This window comes from Nycticebus coucang, chromosome 11 (assembly GCF_027406575.1).
Source record: "Nycticebus coucang isolate mNycCou1 chromosome 11, mNycCou1.pri, whole genome shotgun sequence".
Lineage (NCBI taxonomy): Eukaryota > Metazoa > Chordata > Mammalia > Primates > Lorisidae > Nycticebus > Nycticebus coucang.
In genome coordinates this window covers 17,362,204-17,387,340 of record NC_069790.1, presented here as the reverse complement: position 1 = coordinate 17,387,340, position 25,137 = coordinate 17,362,204, and the positions used below count along the sequence as shown (strand labels likewise).

Below are 25,137 nucleotides of genomic sequence, written 5' to 3'. Positions count from 1 at the left end.
ATTCAAAAACACTGAAATTGTACCGTATATCTCCTCAGACCACTGCACCATAAAACTGGCAAACAATCGCAAGAGAAACACTCTTACCTATACACAGTCACAGGAATTAAATAACCTGCTGCTGAACAATGATTGGGTCAAGAATGAAATTGAGATGGATATGAAAAACATTCTTTGAACTGAATAACAAAGGGGACACAAGCTATCAAAATCTATGTGACTGCAGTAAAAGCATTCCTCAGGGGAAAGTTCATAGACTTATATGCCTATATCAAAACACAAAAAGACCACAATAAACAACCTAATGTCCCCCCTCAAGAAACTAGAAAAGGAAGAACAAATAAAACCCATACCAGCAAAAGGAAAGAAATAATGAAAGTCAGAGCAGAAATAAATGAATTGAAAAATAAAACAGAAATACCAAGGATTAACAAAACAAAAGTTGGTTTCTGGAAAAGATAAATAAAATCAACAGACCTCTTCCTAGATTAACCAAGAACAGAAGAGAAAGGACCGGAAATAAGATTAATCAGCAATGAAAAAAGTGACATCACAACTAATATCACAGAAATACAAAACATCATCCACGAATATTAAGAAAACCTCTCTGGGCACAAACTTGGGGGGGCACAGAGGAAATGGACTAAGAAGCGTCTAAGACCCCAATGGCAATAACTAATACAAATAAATTAGATTTGTTTAAACTAAAAAGTCTGCACAGTGAAGGAAATAATCAACACAAGAAGCAGACAACCCTCAGAGCAGGAGAAAATATCTACAAGCCAGACTTTCAATAAAGGGCTACCAAGGAGAATTTACAAAGAACTCAGGCAAATCAGCAAGAAAAAACAAACAACCCCATTACAAAAGCTGGCAAAAGACATGAACAGAAGCTTCTCAAAAGAAAGACAAATGACCAATAAACATATGAAAAATGCTCTCCATCACTAATTAGCAGGAAAATGCAAATTAAAACCACAACAAGATATCACCTTACCACAAAAAGAATGGCTTTTATTATAGAGTCCAAAACAACAGATGCTGGCATAGATACAGAGTGAAAGGAACGTTTACACACTGCTGGTGGGACTGCAAATTAGTACAACTTCTATGGAAAACAGTATGGAGATTTGTCAAAGAACTAAAAGAATTAAAGTAGACTTTACCACTTGGTCCAGCAATCCCACCACTAGGTATTTACACAATGGAAAATAAGACTTTTCATCAAAAGACACCTGCACTTGAATGTTTATTGCATTACAATTCACAATTGCACAAACGTGGAATCAACCCAGTGCCCATCAATTCATAAGTGGATTAGTAAAATGTATACAAAGACACACACCATGGAGTACTACTTGGCCATAAAAATGATGAATAAATACCTTCTGTGACAATGTGGCTGGACCCGGAGGCCATTCTCCTAAGTGAAGTATCTCAAGAATGGAAAAACAAACACCACAGGCACTGGCTATTATATTGGAGCAAACTAATGAGCACACTTGTGGACAGAGGGAAGTAAAACTTAGTGGAAATGAACTGAGGAGGACAGAAGGAGAATAAAAAACCCTACCTAATGGGTATGATGAGCACTATCAGGGTGACAGGTGCACCTTCAGCTGTGACTCAGGCATTGCTAAAACCATCTGCAAAATTTCTGGCCAACTACTACTTATTGCGGGATTTCAATTAATTCAAAATAAAGTTGACCTGGACTCTTGAAGATTTCAACCAGCTGGCAATTTAAAATCACCCTTCCTCTTAGCAATTACCCAATCTCAACAAAGGTAAAAAACCATAAATGAGAAAGATTCAGGTGACGTTTTGCCAGAAGTAAATTAGAAGCAATAGTGGATAAACATGATCTGGTTAATACCTTTGAACCCCTAAATATTTCTCATTTAAAATAAAAACAACAAAAAAACTTCTTGTACCTAGGACTAAATACCCTATAAACTTCTGAGAAGCAGAGGACTTCTTTGGAGGAGAGGGGCATTAGAAGGATAAAGCTCTGAATTTTATGTTCAGGAAAGGAGGACCCCACATTTTCTGTCTGTGTCCACAACCTTCATGTCACTGCCAGCATGTCCGGGTTCATTTAATGGGGAAATCTACTTTGTCATTCATGAACTGGTACATGTGATAGCTTTTTCATGTGGCAAGTATTCATAAAATAAATTAGTTTCTAAGATTAAGTGTATATATAATTTTTATTTTTAAGGAAAAAGGAATGAGAGCCTTCAGGAGTTCATATGTCATAAGTATGACATCCCCAAAACTGTCTTAAAGAAGGTACTTATGACGTATGAACAGAAGATCTTGATAACTAGACAATCTCTTATGAATAATTCTATATAAACTGAAATACGAAAGCCCACTTAGGGTATTTTAAAAATGTGGATTACTGACTTGATTATTTTATAATGGTCTGTTTCTGTCAGTACGATCTCTAATCCATGTTGTTCAAGATTCTCATTCAGTGGGAAACATGAGATATATTTAAAAACAAACTATATTTCTAATATAACTGGCCTTGGTATGCTTGTGTTGAGTCCTTTTATAATTTGTAGTTTTTAGTGGGCCAGGAAGGAAGGTTCTCAGCCGGGTGTATGTACTAGAAGTTCCCACACGCAGCCTGGGGTCTGCTGCTCTCCTACTGGCCAGAGAGGGGGTGTCTTCCACTGAGTTCTACTGGACCAGGAAATTGCAAACCAGGTGGGCTGCACGTGTGTGAGTGACATGAGTGCACTGGAGTCTGGGCGGTATCTCCGCACCTGTGCTGAGTTGATGAGCAGAACGAGCCCAGGACAGCTGTAAACCACGTCCACGGGGACGGCTCTGTCTGAGAAGTCACATCCTCTCTGCAAACATATGACATTTCCCCCAAAAAGTGAGATGCAAACGAAGGGGCACTGCTAAAGGATGAGACTCTCACTCTACTGCCAGACCACAAGGTCCCGTGGTGAGAGAAGAAGAGAGCAAGATGATGTTTATTCTTCAGAAAATGTCTTAGGGGCCTAAATGTAAAATGTTAAAAGGTTTTTTGTAAGTTAATACGCAGGTAAGATTTTTTTCCTTAACTATAGACATTAAATATCCACTGAGCTGAAATTGGTTTGTCATAAATCTCATACATTTACAATTAATCGGATGGGCTAAAGAAGCAACTATAAAACTTGTAAATGTGCATAAACTGTGTTATTAATCAAGTTCTTTACACATATCTCTTATGAGTCAGATATGTTTTTTAAAAATTTTGTTTATAAACACAGCTGAGTAAAAAGTATTTATCTGGCCATCTAAATTTAGTAAAATATTTATAGATGTTAAATAGTACTAGGTTGTTTCAAGAACTGTGGGAAATAATACCATTGGCCTTAAAGAGTACCCAACAAAGACATTTACACCAGAATGTTTACTGCAGCCCAATTCGTAATAGCCAAGACATGGAAACAGCCCGAGTGCCCATCAACCCATGAATGGATTAACTAATTGTGGTATATGTACACCATGGAATACTATGCAGCCATAAAAAAGGATGTAGACTTCACATCTTTTATGTTTACCTGGATAGAGTTGAAACATGTTCTTCTTAGTAAACTATCTCAAGAATGGAAAACAAAGTATCCAATGTACTCAATACTACTATGAAATCAATATATAATCACTACACATTCATATGAATGGGAAAACCTAACTATAGTCCAGAAAGTAGAAGGGAAGAGGAGAGAGAGGGGAGGGGAGAGGGGAGGCGGGAGGAGAGAGGGTACATGATGCAATGGTACATTCGAAACTATTAAGTAAAGAGTATAATTGTGATGGATGTGTTAATCAGTTCAATGTAAGCATTTCCATTGTATATCAAATCAGTACACTGAGCCCCATAAATGCATCCATGTACATGGTTATGAGTTAATAAAAACAAACAAAAACAAAGACTGCCCAGTTGTCAGCAAATACACAGTAATGCAGTTTATTTTGAAATAGCAGTCTCATAAAACCTACTGGTCTATATTTAGCCCCAAGACCTTATATACATTATTTATTTATTCACCCATGATGCAGCAAATATTTAGTAAATATCTAATGTATAGTGGCTTACTAAAATGAATAAGACAAACCCCTTGTCTTTGAAGAATTTACAGAAAAGTGAGAAAGAGAGACCAGAACACAGATAATTATAACTGAGTGTAGTGTGCCAGAGAAATACAGAAACACAGAAGGCAGATATTTAAAGCAGACAGGTCTGGGTGGTGGAGCCTATAATTCAGCACTTTGGAATGCAGAGGAGGAAGGATCGCTTGAGGCCAGGAGTATAACACCATCCCAGGTAACACAGGAGACCCTGTCTTGTACAAAAATTAAAAAAAAAAAAAAAATTAGCTGGTGCACACCTGTAGTCCTAGCTACTCAGGAGGCTGAGGCAGGAGGACTGCTTGAGCCCAGGAGTTCAAGGCTGCAGTGACCTATGACTGTATCACTGCACTCCAGCCTGGGCATCAAAGTGAGACCAAGAAAGAAATGAAAGAATAAAAAGAAAGGAAAAAGAAAGAAAGAAAGAAAAGCAAGCAAGCAGATAAAGTGCAGGACCTATGCTATGATCTTGGTTTATCAAACTTAATTCCTGACTCTAGCAAGAATTAGGCTTCTGGCTTTGCAGAGACTGTCTTCCTCCCAGGCTCTGACACAGAGGCCACTCTGATCCTGGGAAATGGACTCCAAATCTTATCAGTTGTGCTTGATGATTGATTAAATTCTAGATCCTGGATTAAACCTTTCTTCCAGTTAAGCCTGTCACAGAAATGTTTGAGCTCCTCTTCAAAATTTAATCTGAAAGACCACCTTTCCTCATCATAAATTCCTGGCAAAACCTACTGCTTTGAGACTAATAGTCTTCACCTTTGATAGGGAAGGATGAGCAGAGATAGGAGGGGAAGAACGGCAAACCGCTCACCAGTAACGACAACCTCTTTACCTGAAGTGCACAGTGTGGGAGTCATACCTTACCTTTTCAAGAGGGCAGTGGGTGCTATCTCGGAGAAAGGGAAGCAAATTTGGGCGATCGTATTCCGCATAAAGACTGATCTGTTTCTCATGGTAGCGCTGCCCCTTATGATGGTCTCTCTTGAAAAGCTTATGCAAGTACTAAAAGGAACAAATACTGAATGAATATTAAAATAAGGAAATCAGTAACTGGGTCGCATTGTTACTTTTAGTTCTACACAGCCCCCATGGAGAGGCTGGGGGAGAAGTAGTCTGTGGGAAAAACCTCCAGGTGATGGAGGTGTGGAAAGGAAGGGAAGGGGATTCTGACACTCTCTCCAGATGGGCCTTCCCACTTAGCAACAATGGGACCTTTTGCAAATCACTACCTTTCCTGTGTCTCAGCTTCTTTTTCTGCCATAATCCCCCTTGGGTTGTTGTAAATCAGTGGCCTTTTGTAAACCACTGAGAACCATATGTAGCATACACTAGGCTCTCCAGAAACGTTAATGCTAGTTGTTAATATGGTCATCATCATCTGCTTCAGAGAAGAAATAAAATGATAAGGGGTCCTCCTACATTATACAAATTCTCTTCTTTTACATAAAAGGGGGTAGAGTCATGGGTTTAGCATATGTTCTTGAAAACTCAAGTAGCAGGCACTAAATTAAGTCTCATACATTCCACACTCTCCGCTTTGTTCTTTATTAAAATGAAATGTTGCCTACACCAGTGACATCAAAAGCAAAAATAAAAAGTAAAAATCAAGAAGAATATGGGTGTTCTCAATTTTCAAAACTGATTCCTTACCCAAGCTGTCTGAAAAAGTTAATGGACTTCTAAGGAAATAAGTAATTGACTTTCTGTTCACAGAGAAGATTAAGTCTGTCAATATCATACTCAGATATTAGAAAACAGTGCTCAGTGTTAAAATTAAATGTAAGCAAAACCCTCACAACTTACTGAAGGCAGAGAGACTTAATCATACTGAACGCACACAGTGCAGTCACACCTTTGAGTGGCTGTATCCGAGTGGATTGGTTTGTTATAAACACAGAGCATCAGCCTGCTCTTGAAGCTGTGATTGTAAATGAGTGAGCCATTGCACATAGCCACAAATAAGCCTAAGCACGACATATGCACCTTAAAGAGTCACTCCCTGGACTAACAGTTCACATATCCCTGAGGCAACATGGAGCAGTACAAGCAGTCAGACTGAACCCATCTGCCACGCTGAGGCCTGGTGAGGACCACTGCCGTCTCCTGGCAACAGGTCAGTGTGAGCTCGGATACACGGTGCTGTTTCCCAGAGCACAAACAGGACAGGGAGGCTCTGTCACCTCTACCAAATCAAATTTATACAGATGATACATTGCCCAGCAGGGAAGATGAGCCATTTCACTGTGGGCTCTGCCACGATCTCACCATTGGACTGATTACAATGTCACATAAATAGCTACGGCCTGTAATCCTGTTTTGTGGCTTAAGTAGGTCAGAAATCATTGCTTTATAAATGGAAGGAGGCCAGCAGAGTGGAGCCTTGCTTGGGTAAGCAGATAATCTTCAGATTTCCAATCATGGGCAATATGGGAATAGCATCTGAACAGCCCCCAAGCAAGAGAATAAAACGGTGCCTCACATAAAACTGACTTTTGAATAAAATGGTATTCCCTACGCCTCCTCCTGGGGTGCAAGAAGATGGGCAAAGATACTCAAGTACAGTCATTGATGCCCCCAGTCCTGCTGGTATAATCCCTGTCTACTGAAGCTTTTTCTTGCATAAGTTTTACAGGACATAGAAAACACCTACTGTCCCCTACTATATCCCGATGATCATGCAACACAGAGAGTCCAAGTAGCCCCCCAAGGAAATCTAGAATAATGTGCCTTAATGGTACAACCACCCAGCTACACAAAAATGTGGGATTAGCTATTATCAAGGTGAGGAACAACCACAACAAAAAATAGGGTGCTACTTTTTAACAATAACTCTGTGGTTCTAGACATAGAACATTATGTTCTCTGTATGTTATTACCTTGGAAAGAGAACTTGGTATCTACTGGGCACTTGGCTTTTGCTTTGATTTATGCCATGATTATACTTAATGCTAACTATAGAGGGAATGTGATTACTCCTAGGCACAGTGTAACACAAAGATATTCATTATAATTTTTATATATCGTTGTATTATGTGTATATATATTATAGTTATATATAGATTAAAAACTTTTTTCCGTCACAATTCAATTGTGAGTCAAAGTGCAAGTGCCTGATCTGGAATTAATCTCTCCTCAGATTTATAGCACAAGCCACATTTTTGTTATTATTGAATAACGTTTGTGGTCAACCCTCCAGTCTTGAGTATTAACCTCCTGCAGCAATACTCAAAGGTGACTCACCCACTGTTCAATCAAAAGGGTAAAAGACAGAGCCTGCTGTACTTACCACGTGTTGCAACTCTGGCCTGTCTTCTAACTCTTCTACTACCTTTTTAATCTAGGGAAAAAAGAAAAATTTAAACACGGACTTATGAGGACATAAACACAGCTGCAAAATTTTCTCGTAAACATCTTTCTTTTTTATGGTCCCAAACATTGATCTGGTAACACATATAAAAACAAAAAACACTCACTGAAATTTTATCTTCATTGTCCAAAAGCATGTCCACAGCTTTCTGAAACAAAGAAAGAGCCAGTCACTGAAACCTTCTATTTGAGAAGACAAGACTAAACACAATGCCGTGTATGTGCTGCCACCGTCAAAGGTAGAGGGCTTATTCTTTATAGTTAAGAAGGCCCTTACAATGGCCCTTACATAAAATGATACTTATAAGGAAATGCATTTGCAAATGTGTCTCAGTCTGAGGCCTCTGTGTTTGCACACTGCTAAAATGGTGCCTTGCTGTAACTTACCAAACACAAGACATCTTGACCGAACATAGGTATCTTCACAAGTTCTCATATGACTCTTGGTTGTCTTTATCAGTAATGAGCTTCCCTTCCTATACCAGGACTGAGCCTCCCTCTAAAATTCCAGACATAGGGAGTTGGTCTTAGTGGAGAAGGGGTAAGGGCCAGGGAAGGAATGACAGCTGAAGTTTCGTAATGACATAAAGCTCGTGGATTTCTAGAATTTACTTTAACCACCACTAACATTCAGGAAACACAAATCAGACAGTTCATGTCAAGAGGTAGTGTGAAGACAGCCCATGAGGCTGGGCCTCACCCCGAACACCTGGGCCCTGCTCCGGACTCTGCTGCCACCAGCTGTCTGCTCCACACTTGATGTTGGAGCGGAGCATCCCTAAGGTTACTCATCTTTTCATCAGGAAACTCCAAGATTACTGACCTTCAGTTTGTACTCTTGAATAGCAACTAGTTTTAGCTCATTTATCTTTTTCCCCACAGCTACATATGCAAAACTAAGCCTTAGAGACATGTGGTGAGGGCAAAGGGGAGGTTAAGCACAAGGGAGACTGGATATGAGGAAAAAGTGATTAAATTCTGTATTAGCATCTCATCCTTTTAATCATTTTCCCCCACAGAGGCACAGCCTCTCTACATGAATGTCCTTGGAACTGCATAATTCTATATAGATCTGTAGTCCCTAAAGACTTGATTCAGTATTTTAAAAATGAGTTAAAGAATCTTTGAGAAAAAGAGGTAGATCTAGCTCCTATCTAAATGAAGTTTACATTTGCAGAGATTAATATAAAATATAATTGAAACACAGGGTCCTACTCTTTGATTTATCTAAAATTTCAGTTTCTTGAATAAGAACACTGTGTTTTATGAACCTTGTTATTACCATCACTGGCACTTGTAATTAGATTCCTTTTTTAAATTTAATTTTTATTAAATCAACTATACATTTGTGGGGTACCATGTGATGGTTTGTATACAACGTGGAATGCTTACATCAAAATGATTAACATAGCCATCACCTCACTTATTTTTTGTGGTACACTCTTAGTTGTTTTGAAATGTACCCTTGCACTGAGCACATTAGGTGAGATTCTGCCAAATACCCTCCCTCTACTCTCTCTTCCTTCTCTCTGGACTATATTTGTGTTTTATCATTCATATGAATGTGTTAAGTGATTATATATTGCTTTCATAAAAGTATTGAGTACATTGGATACTTTCTTTTTCATTGTTGAGATAACTTTACTAAAAAGAATGTGTTCCAGCTCCATCCAGGTAAACACAAAAGATGTAAAGTCTCCATCTTTTTATAGCTGCATAGTATTCCATCGTGTACTATAAATGCCACAATTGGTTAATCCATTGATGGGTTGATAAGCATTAGGGTTGCTTCCATGTCTTGGCAATTATGAATTGGGCTGCACAATAAACATTCTGGTGCAAATGTCTGGATACCAAGGAACTGCAGGATCAAATGGCAGGTCAACTTTTAGTTCCTTGAGAATTCTCCACACTTCTTTCCAAAAAGCTGTATTAGTTTGCAATTCCACCAACAGTGTAGAAGTGTTCTCTTGTCTCTACATTCACGCCAATGTCGGCAGTTTTGGGACTTTGCGATGTGGGCTAATCTTACTGGAGTTAGATGATATCTCAAAGCGGTTAGCTGTGTACATTAATGCATCGTGGGGTACAATGTGCTGGTCTTATATACAATTTGAAATTCAAAGTGGTTTTGATTTGCATTTCTCTGATGATTAATGATGATGATCATTTTTTATGTGTTTGTAGGCCATGTGCCTGTCATCTTCAGAGAAGTTTCTGTTCAAGTCTCTTGCCCACAAAGAAATGGGGTTGTTTGTTCTTTTCTTGTTGATAATAATTTGAGTTCTCGGTAGATTCTAGTCATCAGACCTTTGTCAGGATCATAACCTGCAAAAATCTTCTCCCATTCTAAAGGTTGTCTGTTTGCTTTTAGCTTGATCAGAGCCCAGTAACATATTTTTGGTGTTGCTTCAATTCCGGGGGGGGGGTCCTCCTCATAAAATACTTTCCCAGGCTACTATCTTTAAGCATTTTCCCCGCACTCTTTTCTAGTATTTTTGTAGTTTTATGTCTTAAATTTACGTCTTTTATCCAGTGAGAATCAATTTTTATTAGTGGTAAAAAGTGAGAATCTAGAGTCTTCTACAGGTCGCTAGCCCACCATTTGTTGAGTAGGGAATCTTTTCCCCAATGTATGTTTTTGTTAGGTTTATCAAAGATCAAATGATGATATGTGGCTGGGTTCATCTCTAGATTCTCTATTCCAGTCCACATAGATACATCTCTATTTGTGTGCCAGTACCACGCTATTTTGATCACTATAGATTTGCAGTATAACCTGAAGTCTGATAATGTGACGCCTCCAGATTTGTTTTATTTCTAAGTAATATATTGGGTAATTGTGGTTTTTCTCCAATTCCACATAGTACCATCTTTTCAAGTTCTTTAAAGTCTAACATTGGTGCTTTGATAGGGATTGCATTAAATCTGTAGATGGCTTTGGGCAGTATGGACATTTTAACAATGTAGATTATCCCTAGCTACAAGCATGGCATGTTTTTCCATTTGTTAACATCATCTGCTATTTTTTTTCCTCAGGGTTTCATAATTCTCATTATAGAGACCTTTACATCCCTTGTTAGATAAATTCCCAGGTATTTCATCTTCTTTGGCACTACTCTGGAAGAACAGAGTCCTTGACTGTATTTTTGGTTTGAATATTGCTGGTATATATAAAAGCTACTGATTTGTAAGTATTGATTTTGTAGCCTGAGACACTGCTATATTCCTTGATCACTTGTAAGAGCTTTGTAGTTGAGTCCCTGGGGTTTTCCAGGTATAAGATTATGTCGTCTGCAAAGAGTGAGAGTTTGATTTCCTCTGACCCCATTTGCATACCCCTGATCCCCTCCTCTCAGCTGATTGTGAGGCTAGGACTTTCAGGGCTACGCTGAATACACACATGGAGTTTGTATGGCTTTACAGAGCCCCTGTGAGCTATAAGCTTGGATCTGCTCCTGCTATTCAAATTTGTCCTACAATAAAATCACATATCCCACACGTCCTAGACCCGAGAAGTAACTAAGACTAATGGAAACACCACATGCTGGGTCTGTGAAAAAAAAACAGTAATAAGTGAATCAAAACAGAAGCACACTTACCTTTTAAATTCTTGAACATAGACCAAGAGGGTTAAATGAGCCAAAGCACAAGCCTAGTTTCTTTATTTCTAGGAATTATATTGTTCACCAAAAATAATTCACATACACACAACTTTAAAAGTTTCACTTTAAGTTACAGTTGTTCTTATAGAATAAGAACATCGGCGGCGCCTGTGGCTCAGTCGGTAGGGCGCCGGCCCCATGTGCCGAGGGTGGCGGGTTCAAGCCCGATCCCAGCCAAACTGCAACCAAAAAATAGCCGGGCGTTGTGGCGGGCGCCTCCCGCTACTCGGGAGGCTGAGGCAGGAGAATCGCCTTAAGCCCAGGAGTTGGAGGTTGCTGTGAGCTGTGTGGGGCCACAGCACTCTACCGAGGGCCATGAGGTAAGACTCGGTCTCTACAAAAAAAAGAACATCAAGGAAAGCCAAAATGCCAACTACTAAAATTCCTAAATGCCAACTACTAAAATAATCAACATCATCTAATCAACATAATCTAGTGAGGACCAGAGCATGACCATCATACAGCCGAGCTATGTGACTGATTCACAATTCAGCATTTGGATACATGTCTAATCATTAAAAATTTGGAATAGTGAAAACAATATATCAGTTCTGAAAGAGTACCTTACCTCTGAATCAAAATCCATTAATAAAACAATTTTATCCTTGATAGAACTGAAAAGATTATGCTTGTGAATCAACTGGAAAACGTCTTTATGTCTTAATGTTAAGTATATCTCCAGTGCGTTGCCATAGTTTTTGTCATAGGTGTACCTGGTAATAACAAAATTTTTTCATTAATACTCATCAACCACTCTATTTAAAACACACATAGCTTATGTTCCACAATAATAAAAATAAAATCTCTTGTTTAGAGAAAACACAACTTGATTTAGAAAAACATTCCTTGGGATTTAATTATACCGGACCAATTGAGTATTCCATTCTCAGAACTTTGCTTTCCATGGGAACAAAATTTCCCCAAATTTACATTTATTCAAGTAATAAAAAGTTCCTTTATTTGGGGCTCTGCTTCTGAAGTTTTACAGAAACCTGTACACCAAAGAAACTGTGGCCCAGAATGAACACACTTCCAATTTTAGTAATAGAAAAATCAGTTAGAATTTTTAAAAGCAGTATTCACCTGACAAAAGTGTTATATTCCAAAAGCTTGTCTGTAAGGAGGTTGTATACAATTGAAGTGTGCTTTTCTGTTGAACAATGTTGTTGCTCACTTTAAGCCCCTGAACACCAGCGACACTGAACCCAGTTAGTGGACATGAAGAGTACGGCAGGGTCCACGGGGCGTGTGGACGCAAGAGGAAGTGATGGGGCTCTTACTCAGTATGCCACGAACAGGACCTCCTCTGTGCAAAGTCCAACGCGGCCCTGAATTCCAGGCCATTCTGGTGTCCCTTTCATGGACGTGGGCAAAGGAATGAGAAAACGGGAGAGGGGTGGTCTGAAGTGAGGGGATTAAGAGGGGCTGACACGGAAACGGTTTCCTTGAACAGCCCTGCGGTTCTCTGTTCCCCAAGAGCATCAGCAGGTGTCATTCACTTCTGTACACCCAGCACCAAGCCTGAAAGTGCCCAGTAAATATGAAAAACATGAACCAAGCTGCCGTTTCCTGAGCCGTGACTCAGTGTCAGGCACTGTGTTTAGTCCTCTATTATGACATCTTATTAAATCTTAAAATCATCCCATAGGGAACTGTGATCTTAAGAGATACAGAATCTGACATTTGAGAGATTCATGGACTTGAAGAACCAAGAACAGGATGCAGAGCCTCGCTCCCTGGGAAAGGGTGATGCTTGACTGGTCTGAAACCCTGCTCCCTTCTGTTTCCTGACCCGCCTCTCCCAGGCACTAGGGGCAGGGCTCCTCTCCTCTGGGAAACAGATCATATTACAATCGTGTGGTTTCACACATTGTCTTTTCATTCAAGTTGCTGATGTGAGGTTTATGAAAAATGTTTACTAGGAGTGAATGTAGGAAAATGGTATAATAGGCATCCTTCCCATTCAGAGTTTGCCAAATCTGAAGTATGAAAAACTTTTCAGGGTAGATTGGTATGGAGAAAGCAGCACTAAAACATACTCACAAGTCTGCCAGGGTTTTAAGCAAAGTCTTATTCTGACTGTCTTTCTTCAGGTGATCCCGAACTGCTTGAACTATTACTGAATTGTTATACAGATCCCCAGGCCATTCATGGATCAACGTGGCAAAACCCTAAACCAAGGGGAAAAGCAGAAAGAACACTCCCTCAGTAGATGGTGATTGAGATATTATTACATGTACACTTGGTCTTGAGGTCTTCCTTCCCGGCATGCAACTCCTAAAATCCTTGGAATCATCAAAGGAGGCTTATATGCCAACAACTGAGTGGTGGCTGGCAGGCCCTCAGCAGCTTCAGGATGGGGCTGGTCCCAGGAAAACCAAGGCAGAATTAGAGGGTTGGGACACTTAGCCCCACGCCCAACATCCAGGGAGTGAGCAGGTGTTTTCCCTACATACCAAGCAAGCAATCAGTTCTGTGGGGCTCTCACCTGGGAATCCTCTAACTGACCGATTCTGACACCACCTGCTCAGACAGCATCAGCCCCCACAGACTGAGGGCGCATGCCCACAAGAGGTGCCAAATGCAAATAATAGGCTGTCATCTTTACTTCTGACTGGTCAGCTATAAATTGGGGTCCCCACACCCCTTCCTTAGGTTTGACTAATTTGCTAGAGCACTTATAGAACTCAGGAAAACACTTTCCTTACATTTACCAGTTTATTACAAAGAATATTACAAAGGACACAGATGAACGGCCATATGGAAGAACTGCACAGGATGAGGTATGTGGATGAGATGTGGAGCTTCCAAGCCTCTTGGGCACGTCACTCTCAGGAGCCTGTGTTCAGCTATCCAGCTGTCTCAGCCCAGCCCTTTCCAGATTTTAATGGAAGCTTCATTACATAAGCACGATTGATGAAATCACTGCCCACTGCTGACCAGCTTAACCTTCACTCATGTTTTATGACTCCAAGTGGGGTGCAGCACTTTGCTTGCTCACAGAGGACCCCAGGAGCACTCTGTGCCGTGAGAGTACAGTGGGAGGAACTGAGTTTGATTTTACCTATATTCTTGGAACAATCTAAATAGTTTAAACAATGCTTAAAAGTAGTTCACATAACAGTCCACATAATTTTATGATTAAAACTTTGGTTCATAAACATTTCATTAGTTTTCAGATTGGGTTTGGAGATGATGACGGGTGGCAGAGAGAATTACTGCACTGTCATCTCCATTTTACATTTAAGCAGGTGGTGTGGCAACTTCAGTTTTCATTTGTGCAATGCGTAACTAAGAAAGGTTTCCTGCTCCTTCTATAAAGTACTGCCACGCGGAAGTTAGGTCTGACTGGCCCATCCTCCTTGTGGACTAACTGTGCCATTTAGATGATAAACATCTTACAGATAACATCCAAGTCAGCTGCTTTCCCTACCACCTTCTATGCTCTTGAGGTCTGGGCCGTTGGTTCCACTGGCCGTGTAGCTGGGCACTGCACAGCCAGCATGACTGCACACCCTGCTGGGGACAGAGCAGTTCCCACAGAGCAGTGGAACGTGGAGCACTCAACACTTTTAGCAAATCGTCATCTTTATTCTCCTTCCACTCTGACTCCTAGCCCCTTTTTCATGTTGGGATTTAGGACTCTGGCTCAGGTCTTACCCTCTTGGTCCTTATCCTGGCTATATCTGGATCTCAAATATTGTGTTTCAGACAGAAACATCAGATCCCACGATGTGATTCTTGGCCAGTGCCCTGCTTAGGCTCTGCCCTCCTGATTCTTGATGTCAGCCCTCATACTTTATAACTCAAAGTACGGAGGAGCAGTTTACTTACTGATCCTTGACAACTTTTAAGAAAAAAATGTATTTGAAAGGTAGCACAGAGACGTAAAAGATCCCTATCACTTAAAAATTATATTATTAACATTGAATAACTCTACTAATACTTTAATGAACTATTCTCAATTAATTTTAATAAACTATTCTTAATTTATTTATGATATTTAGAAATGAAAACAGTCTGATAGAAGTGGTTTCTGTAAAGTACTAAGACTTGGTAAGAAAATCCTGAAAGAATGAGGAATATAGTTTGCAGTAAAGTTCTGCCCAGTTTCTACTAAAGCAACTCCTAGGAAGGATGGTAAGAGACTAGAACAACTGACCACACATTTCCCATTTAAACTGCAACTTTTCTATATATTATTATCATAATAATTTTACTGAAATATACTTTAGTGATTTGGGGAGGGATTTAATCAGAACATTAAAATGTTTGTAGAACGAAAAAGATACTTTGAATCAAGTTTCTGTTTTCTTATGACTATAGAACATAAAAGAGTCTGCAGACTTCCACCCAATACTGGCAGCTCTCAGTATCCCCTACACTAGAATAATACTGTTCGGGGAAAGAAGAAACTTAGCCCCATTTTCTCTCCCCCCATCCATGTAACAGCCTCCCAGTACTGCCAACTTCTAACACCAAGTAAGACCAAATTACCAGTCAGGTTGTGTGTGTGATAAAAGCAGGATGACCCCACCATAATCTGAAATAAACATGTATTACATTTCATATTGGGTTTCTCTCTGCTTAACTCGTTTTATATACCTTTGAATAAATGGGCTACCTAAGAACTATTGATAAAAATCAACCCTGTGGTCATTATAATTAAAGGACACAGTCTTCAGGGAGCTGTTACGATCGAATAAACTGGTTACAGAACACCCTGGTGTCCATTATAGGAAGTAAAGTTTACTGAGTATTCTTTAAATGAAATGCCATACAAATCTCTGCACTTTAAACATGTATAAATCTTGTCATTAATATTAAAGCTTAACTATTTAAAACAATTCTACCAGGTTGCAAAATAATAGGCAAAGCTGTATGCTGTTGCAAAGTAATAGGCAAAGCTGTATGCATATGACTAGAAACCCCATACAAACAAGTTCCAAAGCATCATTATCTCTAAGAAAATCATATCACTTTGTATGTTTTTTAGGAACAAAAGATAATTAATCAGTCAATATTCCAGAGAAATACAGTTTGTTTTTTGCAATCTGACCTTTAGGGCTCTGTTTAGCAGTACAAAATTTTCATCCACATATTATGTGATCAAAAGTGTTGTTAATTGTTTCATCAATTATGAGACAACTTCTTTCAAATTAAACATTAAGATAAGAACAAAGGAAGCTAAGATATAAAATATTTATAAAATCTTGGCTTGGTGCCTGTAGCTCAATGGCTAGGGCACCAGCCACATACACCTGGGCTGGCGGGTTGGAACCTGGCCCAGGCCAGCTAAACAACAACAAAAAGATAGCTGGGTGCTGTGGTGGGTACCTGAAGTCCCAGCTACTTGGGAGGCTGAGGCAAGAGAATCAGTTAAGCCCAAGAGTTTGAGGTTGCTGTGAGCTGTGACACCAGCACTCTACCAAGGGCGACATAGTGAGACTCTGTCTCAAAAAAAAAAAAAAAAAAAAAAAAAAAAATTATAAAATCTTATGACACTAAAATGAAATTATGTTTAACCTCCTTAATCTGCACTGACCAGGCAGATATCCTAAAACACTTAGGAGCAAACATCTGCAAGCTCCTTGGTTAAGTTGGCTTCTTTCTGTCAGTCTCAGTCAGTAGTCTTCCCGAAGTATGAATCAGTAAGGCAACTTTAATGATACAGGACTCAAAACTGTTTCTTGAAAAATAAGAGCTGACTCATGTGAAACAACTGTAACATAATCATAAAAATAAATTTTTTTATGCTTTAATTATATTACTTTAAAAATAGGAAAAGTATAACACACGTGAGTGTTTCTAAATAAAGTTCACAGAACACTCATAATTCTCTTTCTTTTGGGAAGATGTACAAAGATGGAATATTTATGATGGCCCCTCTGTGTACCAAGGATGTACTAGACCAGGGGTCCTCAAACTGCAGCCCGTGGGCCACATGAGGCAGTGTGAATTGTATTTGTTCCCGTTTTGTGTTTTACTTCAAAATAAGATATGTGCAGTGTGCATAGGAATTTGTTCATAGTTTTTTTTTTTTTTTTAAACTATAGTCCGGGCCTCCAACCATCTGAGGGACAGTGAATTGGCCCCCTGTTTAAGAAGTTTGAGGACGTCTTTGCTGAAGATATCTTTTTCAGTAATTAAGGCCAATAATGGTCTTTCTCTTTCTTGATGTCTTATAGAACACACTGCTCCACTGTACTTATTTTCTATAGCTTATGAACAAGGTCTCTGCAGACAGCCCGGAAACCTGGTAAAGGATAAATAAGACTGTGTTTTTGTTTTTTCCTTGGATCCAACTGAGCATTCAGCCCAGGTCTAGACAATGGTAGGTTCCAAATAAAGATATATTGAATGCAACTGAATAGGAAATGAACAGGAACCATGCCTCTAGCCTATTAGTAGGCTGTCAATGACAGAAACCATTACTATGAAATCTTCTTTACACATTTGGAAAGAAACAGATCTGTGTGGTTAGAGTAGACTGGATTACTACATTACAACATACTGTTAGTAAGAGAAGACGAAGAAACAAACTACCCCCATTAGCATGTGCAATTATTAAGGAAATATTTTGTTAAATTTTAATTCATGCAAAAGCACCTAGACCCTCCCTATGCTAACAATACAGGCTTATAAAAGTTAATACATTTTATTGTAATACATGAATCTGGGTGCTTATATCATACTTAGTCAGGAACACATGGTTGACAGCAATTGTTCAAAAACAGATTAGAGTAAAGGACCACTACCTTAAAGACGGAAAACCATCTCACAATTAAAATGCAGTGTTTGCCATATTACCTCTCATTAAATCTAGTTTCTGGTTAAGAAAGAACGCTGACAAAGTGTTTTGTCCACAGGCACTCAGAACAGAGGAGTTCATTGTCTCAATCCCCTTCTAGTCTGACTGCCTTCTATTCCACGTACTATCCTTCTTGCAAGCCATCTCATATTCTTGTTGGAAAGAGAAACTTGTGAATCACCACGACACCAAAATACAAGAAGGCAATGACCATCCATAGCACATTGTAAAGAATGAAAAATGAAAAATTATCAGTGGGTTAAGCCCAAGAACTTTCAAAGGAGCAAAAGATTTTTTTGCCACTTTCATTAAAGACCATGAAGATGCAGCAAAATTAGAGAACAGCAGCTGAGGTCCTCCTGGTTTATGGACACTCCTGGCACCAGTCACAGCTTGAAGAAAGAGCTTACCAGCCTTTTCTAGAACCTGTGAAACAGAAATACTACAGTTTTCTCTGGATAGAGGGGGAAGAAGGCAGAGTCCCTGCCACACTTTGTTTATAGCTTTGTTAGAGTACTTGGTATATTATAAGATAATTCTCCAGTTTACATCAGGGCGAACAGAACAACTAAAGATGGATCTTCCTCTGTTGCAGGGCCTGTCCTGTACACTGCAGGATGTCAGCAGCATCCTGACACTACCCTCTAAACATCAGCATGGCAAACTCACCAGCTCCAACAACCAAAAGTGTCTCTGGACATTGCCAAATGTGTTTCCTTGGGGGAAAAATAAGCTCCAGCTGGGAACCACAGGTTTGCATGTTTGGGTGTGACAGAAGGGGCATCACTTCACTCATATTTGTATGACTACGGGTGGCACATTTCTGGAATACAGCAGGCACTAATCTGATGTTTTTCTGAATAAATGTGTATTAAATGAACAAACTTAAAAAATGATAGCCCATTGGAGGCGGAGCAAGATGGCAGGCGAGTAACAGCTTCCTTGCATCTGGGCACCGTGAGTCTGGGGAGACAGGACTCCAGGCATCTCTGGCTGGTGGGAACTGCCTATCATCACTCCTATGGGGATACAGGGAGTCAGCGAGAGACTTCTGGACCCCAAGAGGAGGACTAAAACAGTGGAAAACCGGCAAGTGGTCGCGTGTGTTCAATCCGTCTAAACCCGCCCACAACTGTAAGTTCAGTAGCAGCGAGTCTGCAAACCAGAAAGGCCTTACCTGTGAACTGTTTTGATGTCCTTGGACTTGGCACTGAGTTGAAATGCCTTGGGGAAGGCCTGAGCGGGAGTGCGGAGAACTTTGGCCGTTGTCTAGGGCCCCAGTCTGAGCCGCTGAGCCACACGGAGCTAATAGTGTTTGGCGGTGGGTCACACGGAACCACTGTTCAGTGATCTACCCCGGCAAGCTCCGCCCTCAGGGTCGCAGAGCTGGTAACCCAGCAACCAAGTAGCCTAAGGGTGGGGTCTGAGCCGCCTTGCAACCCTAACCCTCAGGGGCAGAGTGAGACCGGTTTTGGCACACTGGGTAAGTGGATAGCCACTTCAGCAGTGATTCCAGCGAGAAAGCTGGGAAAGCTTCTGCTCAGCAAGTTTACAAGTGCAAAGTGCCTTTTAAGTGGGCTGAAGAGAGATTTAGGTTGTCTACCTGCTGGGGTTTGAGAAATCAGCAGCCTCCAGTCGTATCAGAACTCTGACTAACATCTCATACCCCAGAAGACGACGTGTTGCCCAGACAACATTCAATAACATATACAAACTGCTTTCTTTTTGGTTGTGTATTTTTTTCTTTTTTTTTTTGTTTGGTTGGTTTTTTTTTTGTTTGTTTATTTTGACGTTGTTGATGTTCTTTTGTTTTTTAATTTCAATCTTTTCCATACAGATCCCTTTTTCTTTCTCAATTTTTCTAGTTTAATTATAATTTCCCATTGCTGCCTTTTTTAATAACTACAACTTCATTTTTGCTAGTGTTTCTACCGCTATCATTTGGTTTTTCACCCAATTTTATCCCTGTAAAGTTTTCTGTTTGCTTGTTTTGGTTTGATTTATAGCATTTTTGTCTTTCCTCTCTACTTGGTGGAGGTGGGGTACTGTGTCTGATCAGGTTAGCAAAGAGCTGCTGACCTCAAGGGAACCACCCAACTGGGCACACCCAGAAGGTGGGGTTTTTTAAGGTTGTGTCAAAGTACCCTACTGTACACCTATATTGCCCTGTCTCCCTCTTTCTGTGCTTCTCTTCTTTTTGTCAATATTCCTTATACCCACCCCCTCTCCTTTCTCTATCTTTCTTTTTTTTCTTATCACTCGGTCCTCCTTTCTTTCATCCCTTTTTTGCTCTTCAACCTTCTCACCCTTCTGGTCCTGTAACCCTTAGTCCACAGGCACAAGAACTTAAAGAGCAAGAGGAAGTGAAAGGAAAATTAGGGCAAGGAAACAGATAAAAGAAATCACTCATGAGGAAGAATCAGCAGAAAACTCCAGGCAACATGAAGAACCAGTCCAGAACAACCCCGCCAAGGGACCATGAGGTAGCTACTGCAGAGGATTCCACCTATACAGAAATGTTAGGAATGACAGAAAGGGAATTTAGAATACACGTGTTGAAAACAATGAAAGAAATGATGGAAACAATGAAGGAAACTGGTAATAAAGTGGAAAATAACCAAAAGGAAATCCAAAAACAGAATCAAATCAGAGATGAACGATATGAAGAATATAAAAAGGATATAGCAGAGCTGAAGGAACTGAAACAGTCAATTAGGGAACTTAAAGATGCAATGGAAAGTATCAGCAACAGGTTAGACCATGCAGAAGAAAGAATTTCAGAGGTAGAAGACAAAGTTTTTGAGATAACTCAGATAGTAAAAGAGGCAGAAAAGAAGAGAGAGAAAGCAGAACGTTCACTGTCAGAATTATGGGACTTTATGAAGCGTTCCAACATACGAGTTATAGGAATTCCAGAAGGGGAAGAAGAATGCCCCAGAGGAATGGAAGCCATACTAGAGAATATTATAAAAGAAAATTTCCCAAACATCACCAAAGATTCTGACACATTGCTTTCACAGGGATATCGGACCCCAGGTCGCGTCAACTCTAACCGAGCTTCTCCAAGACACATTGTGATGAATCTGTCCAAAGTCAAGACAAAAGAAAAGATTATGCAAGCTGCCAGGAATACGCGCCAGTTGACCTACAGGGGCAAATCCATCAGAGTGACCGCAGACTTCTCTAATGAAACTTTCCAAGTAAGAAGACAATGGTCATCTACCTTTAATCTACTTAAACAGAACAATTTTCAGCCCAGAATTCTGTACCCTGCTAAGCTAAGCTTCAAAATTGATGGAGAAATCAAATCATTTATGGATATACAAACATTGAGGAAATTCGCCACAACAAGACCAGCTCTACAGGAAATACTTCAACCTGTTCTGCACACTGACCACCAAAATGGATCAGCAGCAAAGTAAGAACTCAGAAATCAAAGGACAGAACCTAACCTCCACACTGATGCAAAAGATAAAACTAAGCAATGGACTCTCACCAAATAAGACGAATAGAATACTACCACACTTATCAATTATCTCAATAAATGTTAATGGCTTGAATTCCCCACTGAAGAGACATAGATTGGCTAACTGGATTAAAAAACACAAGCCATCCATTTGCTGTCTGCAAGAAACACACCTGGCTTCAAAAGACAAATTAAAGCTCCAAGTCAAGGGTTGGAAGACAATTTTTCAGGCAAATGGAATTCAGAAGAAAAGAGGAGTTGCAATCTTATTTTCAGATACATGTGGATTTAAAGCAACTAAAGTCAAAAAAGACAAAGATGGTCACTTTATATTGGTCAAGGGAAAACTACAACAAGAAGACATTTCAATTCTAAATATTTACGCACCGAATTTATATGCTCCCAGATTCTTGAAACAGACCTTACTCAGTCTGAGCAATATGATATCTGATAATACCATCATAACAGGGGACTTTAACACACCTCTTACAGAGCTGGACAGATCCTCTAAACAGAAATTAAACAAAGATATAAGAGATTTAAATGAGACCCTAGAACAACTATGCTTGATAGACGCATATAGAACACTCCACCCCAAAGATAAAGAATATACATTCTTCTCATCACCCCATGGAACATTCTCCAAAATTGATCATATCCTGGGACACAAAACAAATATCAACAGAATCAAAAGAATTGAAATTTTACCTTGTATCTTTTCAGACCATAAGGCACTAAAGGTGGAACTCAACTCTAACAAAAATGCTCAACCCCACCCAAAGGCATGGAAATTAAACCATCTTCTGTTGAATAACAGATGGGTGCAGGAAGAAATAAAACAGGAAATCATTAACTTCCTTGAGCATAACAACAATGAAGACACAAGCTACCAAAACCTGTGGGATACTGCAAAAGCAGTTTTGAGAGGAAAATTCATCGCTTTAGATGCCTACATTCGAAAAACAGAAAGAGAGCACATCAACAATCTCACAAGAGATCTTATGGAATTGGAAAAAGAAGAACAATCTAAGCCTAAACTCAGTAGAGGAAAAGAAATATCCAAAATCAAATCAGAGATCAATGAAATTGAAAACAAAAGAATCATTCAGAAAATTAATGAAACAAGGAGTTGTTTTTTTGAAAAAATAAATAAAACAGATAAACCATTGGCCAGACTAACTAGAAATAGAAAAGTAAAATCTCTAGTAACCTCAATCAGAAACGATAAAGGGGAAATAACAACTGATCCCACAGAGATACAAGAGATCATCTCTGAATACTACCAGAAACTCTATGCCCAGAAATTTGACAATGTGAAGGAAATGGATCAATATTTGGAATCACACCCTCTCCCTAGACTTAGCCAGGAAGAAATAGACCTCCTGAACAGACCAATTTCAAACACTGAGATCAAAGAAACAATAAAAAAGCTTCCAACTAAAAAATGCCCTGGTCCAGATGGCTTCGCTCCAGAATTCTATCAAACCTTCAAGGAAGAGCTTATTCCTGTACTGCAGAAATTATTCCAAAAAACTGAGCAAGAAGGAATGTTCCCCAACACATTCTATGAAGCAAACATCACCCTGATACCAAAACCAGGAAAAGACCCAAACAAAAAGGAGAATTTCAGACCAATCTCACTCATGAATATAGATGGAAAAATTCTCAACAAAATCCTAGCCAATAGATTACAGCTTATCATCAAAAAAGTCATTCATCATGATCAAGTAGGCTTCATCCCAGAGATGCAAGGCTGGTTTAACATACGCAAGTCCATAAACGTTATCCACCATATTAACAGAGGCAAAAATAAAGATCACATGATCCTCTCAATAGATACAGAAAAAGCATTTGATAAAATCCAGCATCCTTTTCTAATTAGAACACTGAAGAGTATAGGCATAGGTGGCACATTTCTAAAACTGATTGAAGCTATCTATGACAAACCCACAGCCAATATTTTACTGAATGGAGTAAAACTGAAAGCTTTTCCTCTTAGAACTGGAACCAGACAAGGTTGTCCTCTGTCACCTTTACTATTCAACATAGTGCTGGAAGTTCTAGCCAATATGATTAGGCAAGACAAGGAAATAAAGGGAATCCAAATGGGAGCAGAGGAGGTCAAATTCTCCCTCTTTGCTGACGACATGATCTTATACTTAGAGAACCCCAAAGACTCAACCACAAGACTCCTAGAAGTCATCAAAAAATACAGTAATGTTTCAGGATATAAAATCAATGTCCACAAGTCAGTAGCCTTTGTATACACCAATAACAGTCAAGAGGAGAAGCTAATTAAGGACACAACTCCCTTCACCATAGTTTCAAAGAAAATGAAATACCTAGGAATATACCTAACGAAGGAGGTGAAGGACCTCTATAAAGAAAACTAGGAACTCCTCAGAAAGGAAATAGCAGAGGATACTAACAAATGGAAGAACATACCATGCTCATGGATGGGAAGAATCAACATTGTTAAAATGTCTATACTTCCCAAAGCAATCTACCTATTCAATGCCATTCCTATCAAAATACCAACATCATACTTTCAAGATTTCGAAAAAATGATTCTGCGTTTTGTATGGAACCGGAAAAAACCCCGTATAGCTAAGGCAGTTCTTAGTAACAAAAATAAAGCTGGGGGCATCAGCATACCAGATTTTAGTCTGTACTACAAAGCCATAGTGGTCAAAACAGCATGGTACTGGCACAAAAACAGAGACATAGACACTTGGAATCGAATTGAAAACCAAGAAATGAAACTAACATCTTACAACCACCTAATCTTCGATAAACCAAACAAGAACTTACCTTGGGGGAAAGACTCCCTATTCAATAAATGGTGTTGGGAGAATTAGATGTCTACATGTAAAAGACTGAAACTGGACCCACACCTTTCCCCACTCACAAAAATTGATTCAAGATGCATAAAGGACTTAAATTTAAGGCATGAAACAATAAAAATCCTCCAAGAAAGCATAGGAAAAACACTGGAAGATATGGCCTGGGGAAAGACTTCATAAAGAAGACTGCCATGGCAATTGCAACAACAACAAAAATAAACAAATGGGACTTCATTAAACTGAAAAGCTTCTGTACAGCTAAGGAGACAATAACCAAAGCAAAGAGACAACCCACACAATGGGAAAGGATATTTGCATATTTTCAATCAGACAAAAGCTTGATAACCAGGATCTATAGAGAACTCAAATTAATCCACATGAAAAAAGCCAACAATCCCTTATATCAATGGGCAAGAGACATGAATAGAACTTTCTCTAAAGACGACAGACGAATGGCTAACAAACACATGAAAAAATGTTCATCATCTCTATATATTAGAGAAATGCAAATCAAAACATCCCTGAGAGATCATCTATCCGCAGTGAGAATGGCCCACATCACAAAATCTCAAAACTGCAGATGCTGGTGTGGATGTGGATATAAGGGAACACTTTTACACTGCTGGTGGGACTGCAAACTAGTACAGCCTTTCTGGAAGGAAGTATGGAGAAACCTCAAAGCACTCAACCTAGACCTCCCATTCGATCCTGCAATCCCATTACTGGGCATCTACCCAGAAGGAAAAAAATCCTTTTATCATAAGGACACTTGTACTAGACTGTTTATTGCAGCTCAATTTACAATCGCCAAAATGTGGAAACAGCCTAAATGCCCACCAACCC

At 39.5% G+C, this 25,137-nt stretch overlaps 1 protein-coding gene across 6 annotated transcripts in view; it reads right to left on the bottom strand.

Annotated features, from left to right (window-relative positions):
- The window catches only part of VPS41 (VPS41 subunit of HOPS complex), a 230,393-nt gene that overhangs the window by 32,325 nt on the left and 172,931 nt on the right, over nt 1-25,137 (bottom strand). For all 6 annotated transcript variants that reach the window (XR_008383629.1, XR_008383626.1, XR_008383627.1 and 3 more), the window contains 5 exons: nt 13,218-13,345; nt 11,743-11,887; nt 7,617-7,658; nt 7,430-7,480; nt 5,008-5,145 (listed from right to left, as the gene is read on the bottom strand). Coding sequence is in view for 2 of the 6 variants with exons in the window: in XM_053608791.1 (XP_053464766.1) it covers nt 5,008-5,145; nt 7,430-7,480; nt 7,617-7,658; nt 11,743-11,887; nt 13,218-13,345 (504 nt within the window). In the remaining 4 variants the exon portion in view is untranslated. The remainder of the gene's footprint in view (nt 1-5,007; nt 5,146-7,429; nt 7,481-7,616; nt 7,659-11,742; nt 11,888-13,217; nt 13,346-25,137) is intronic.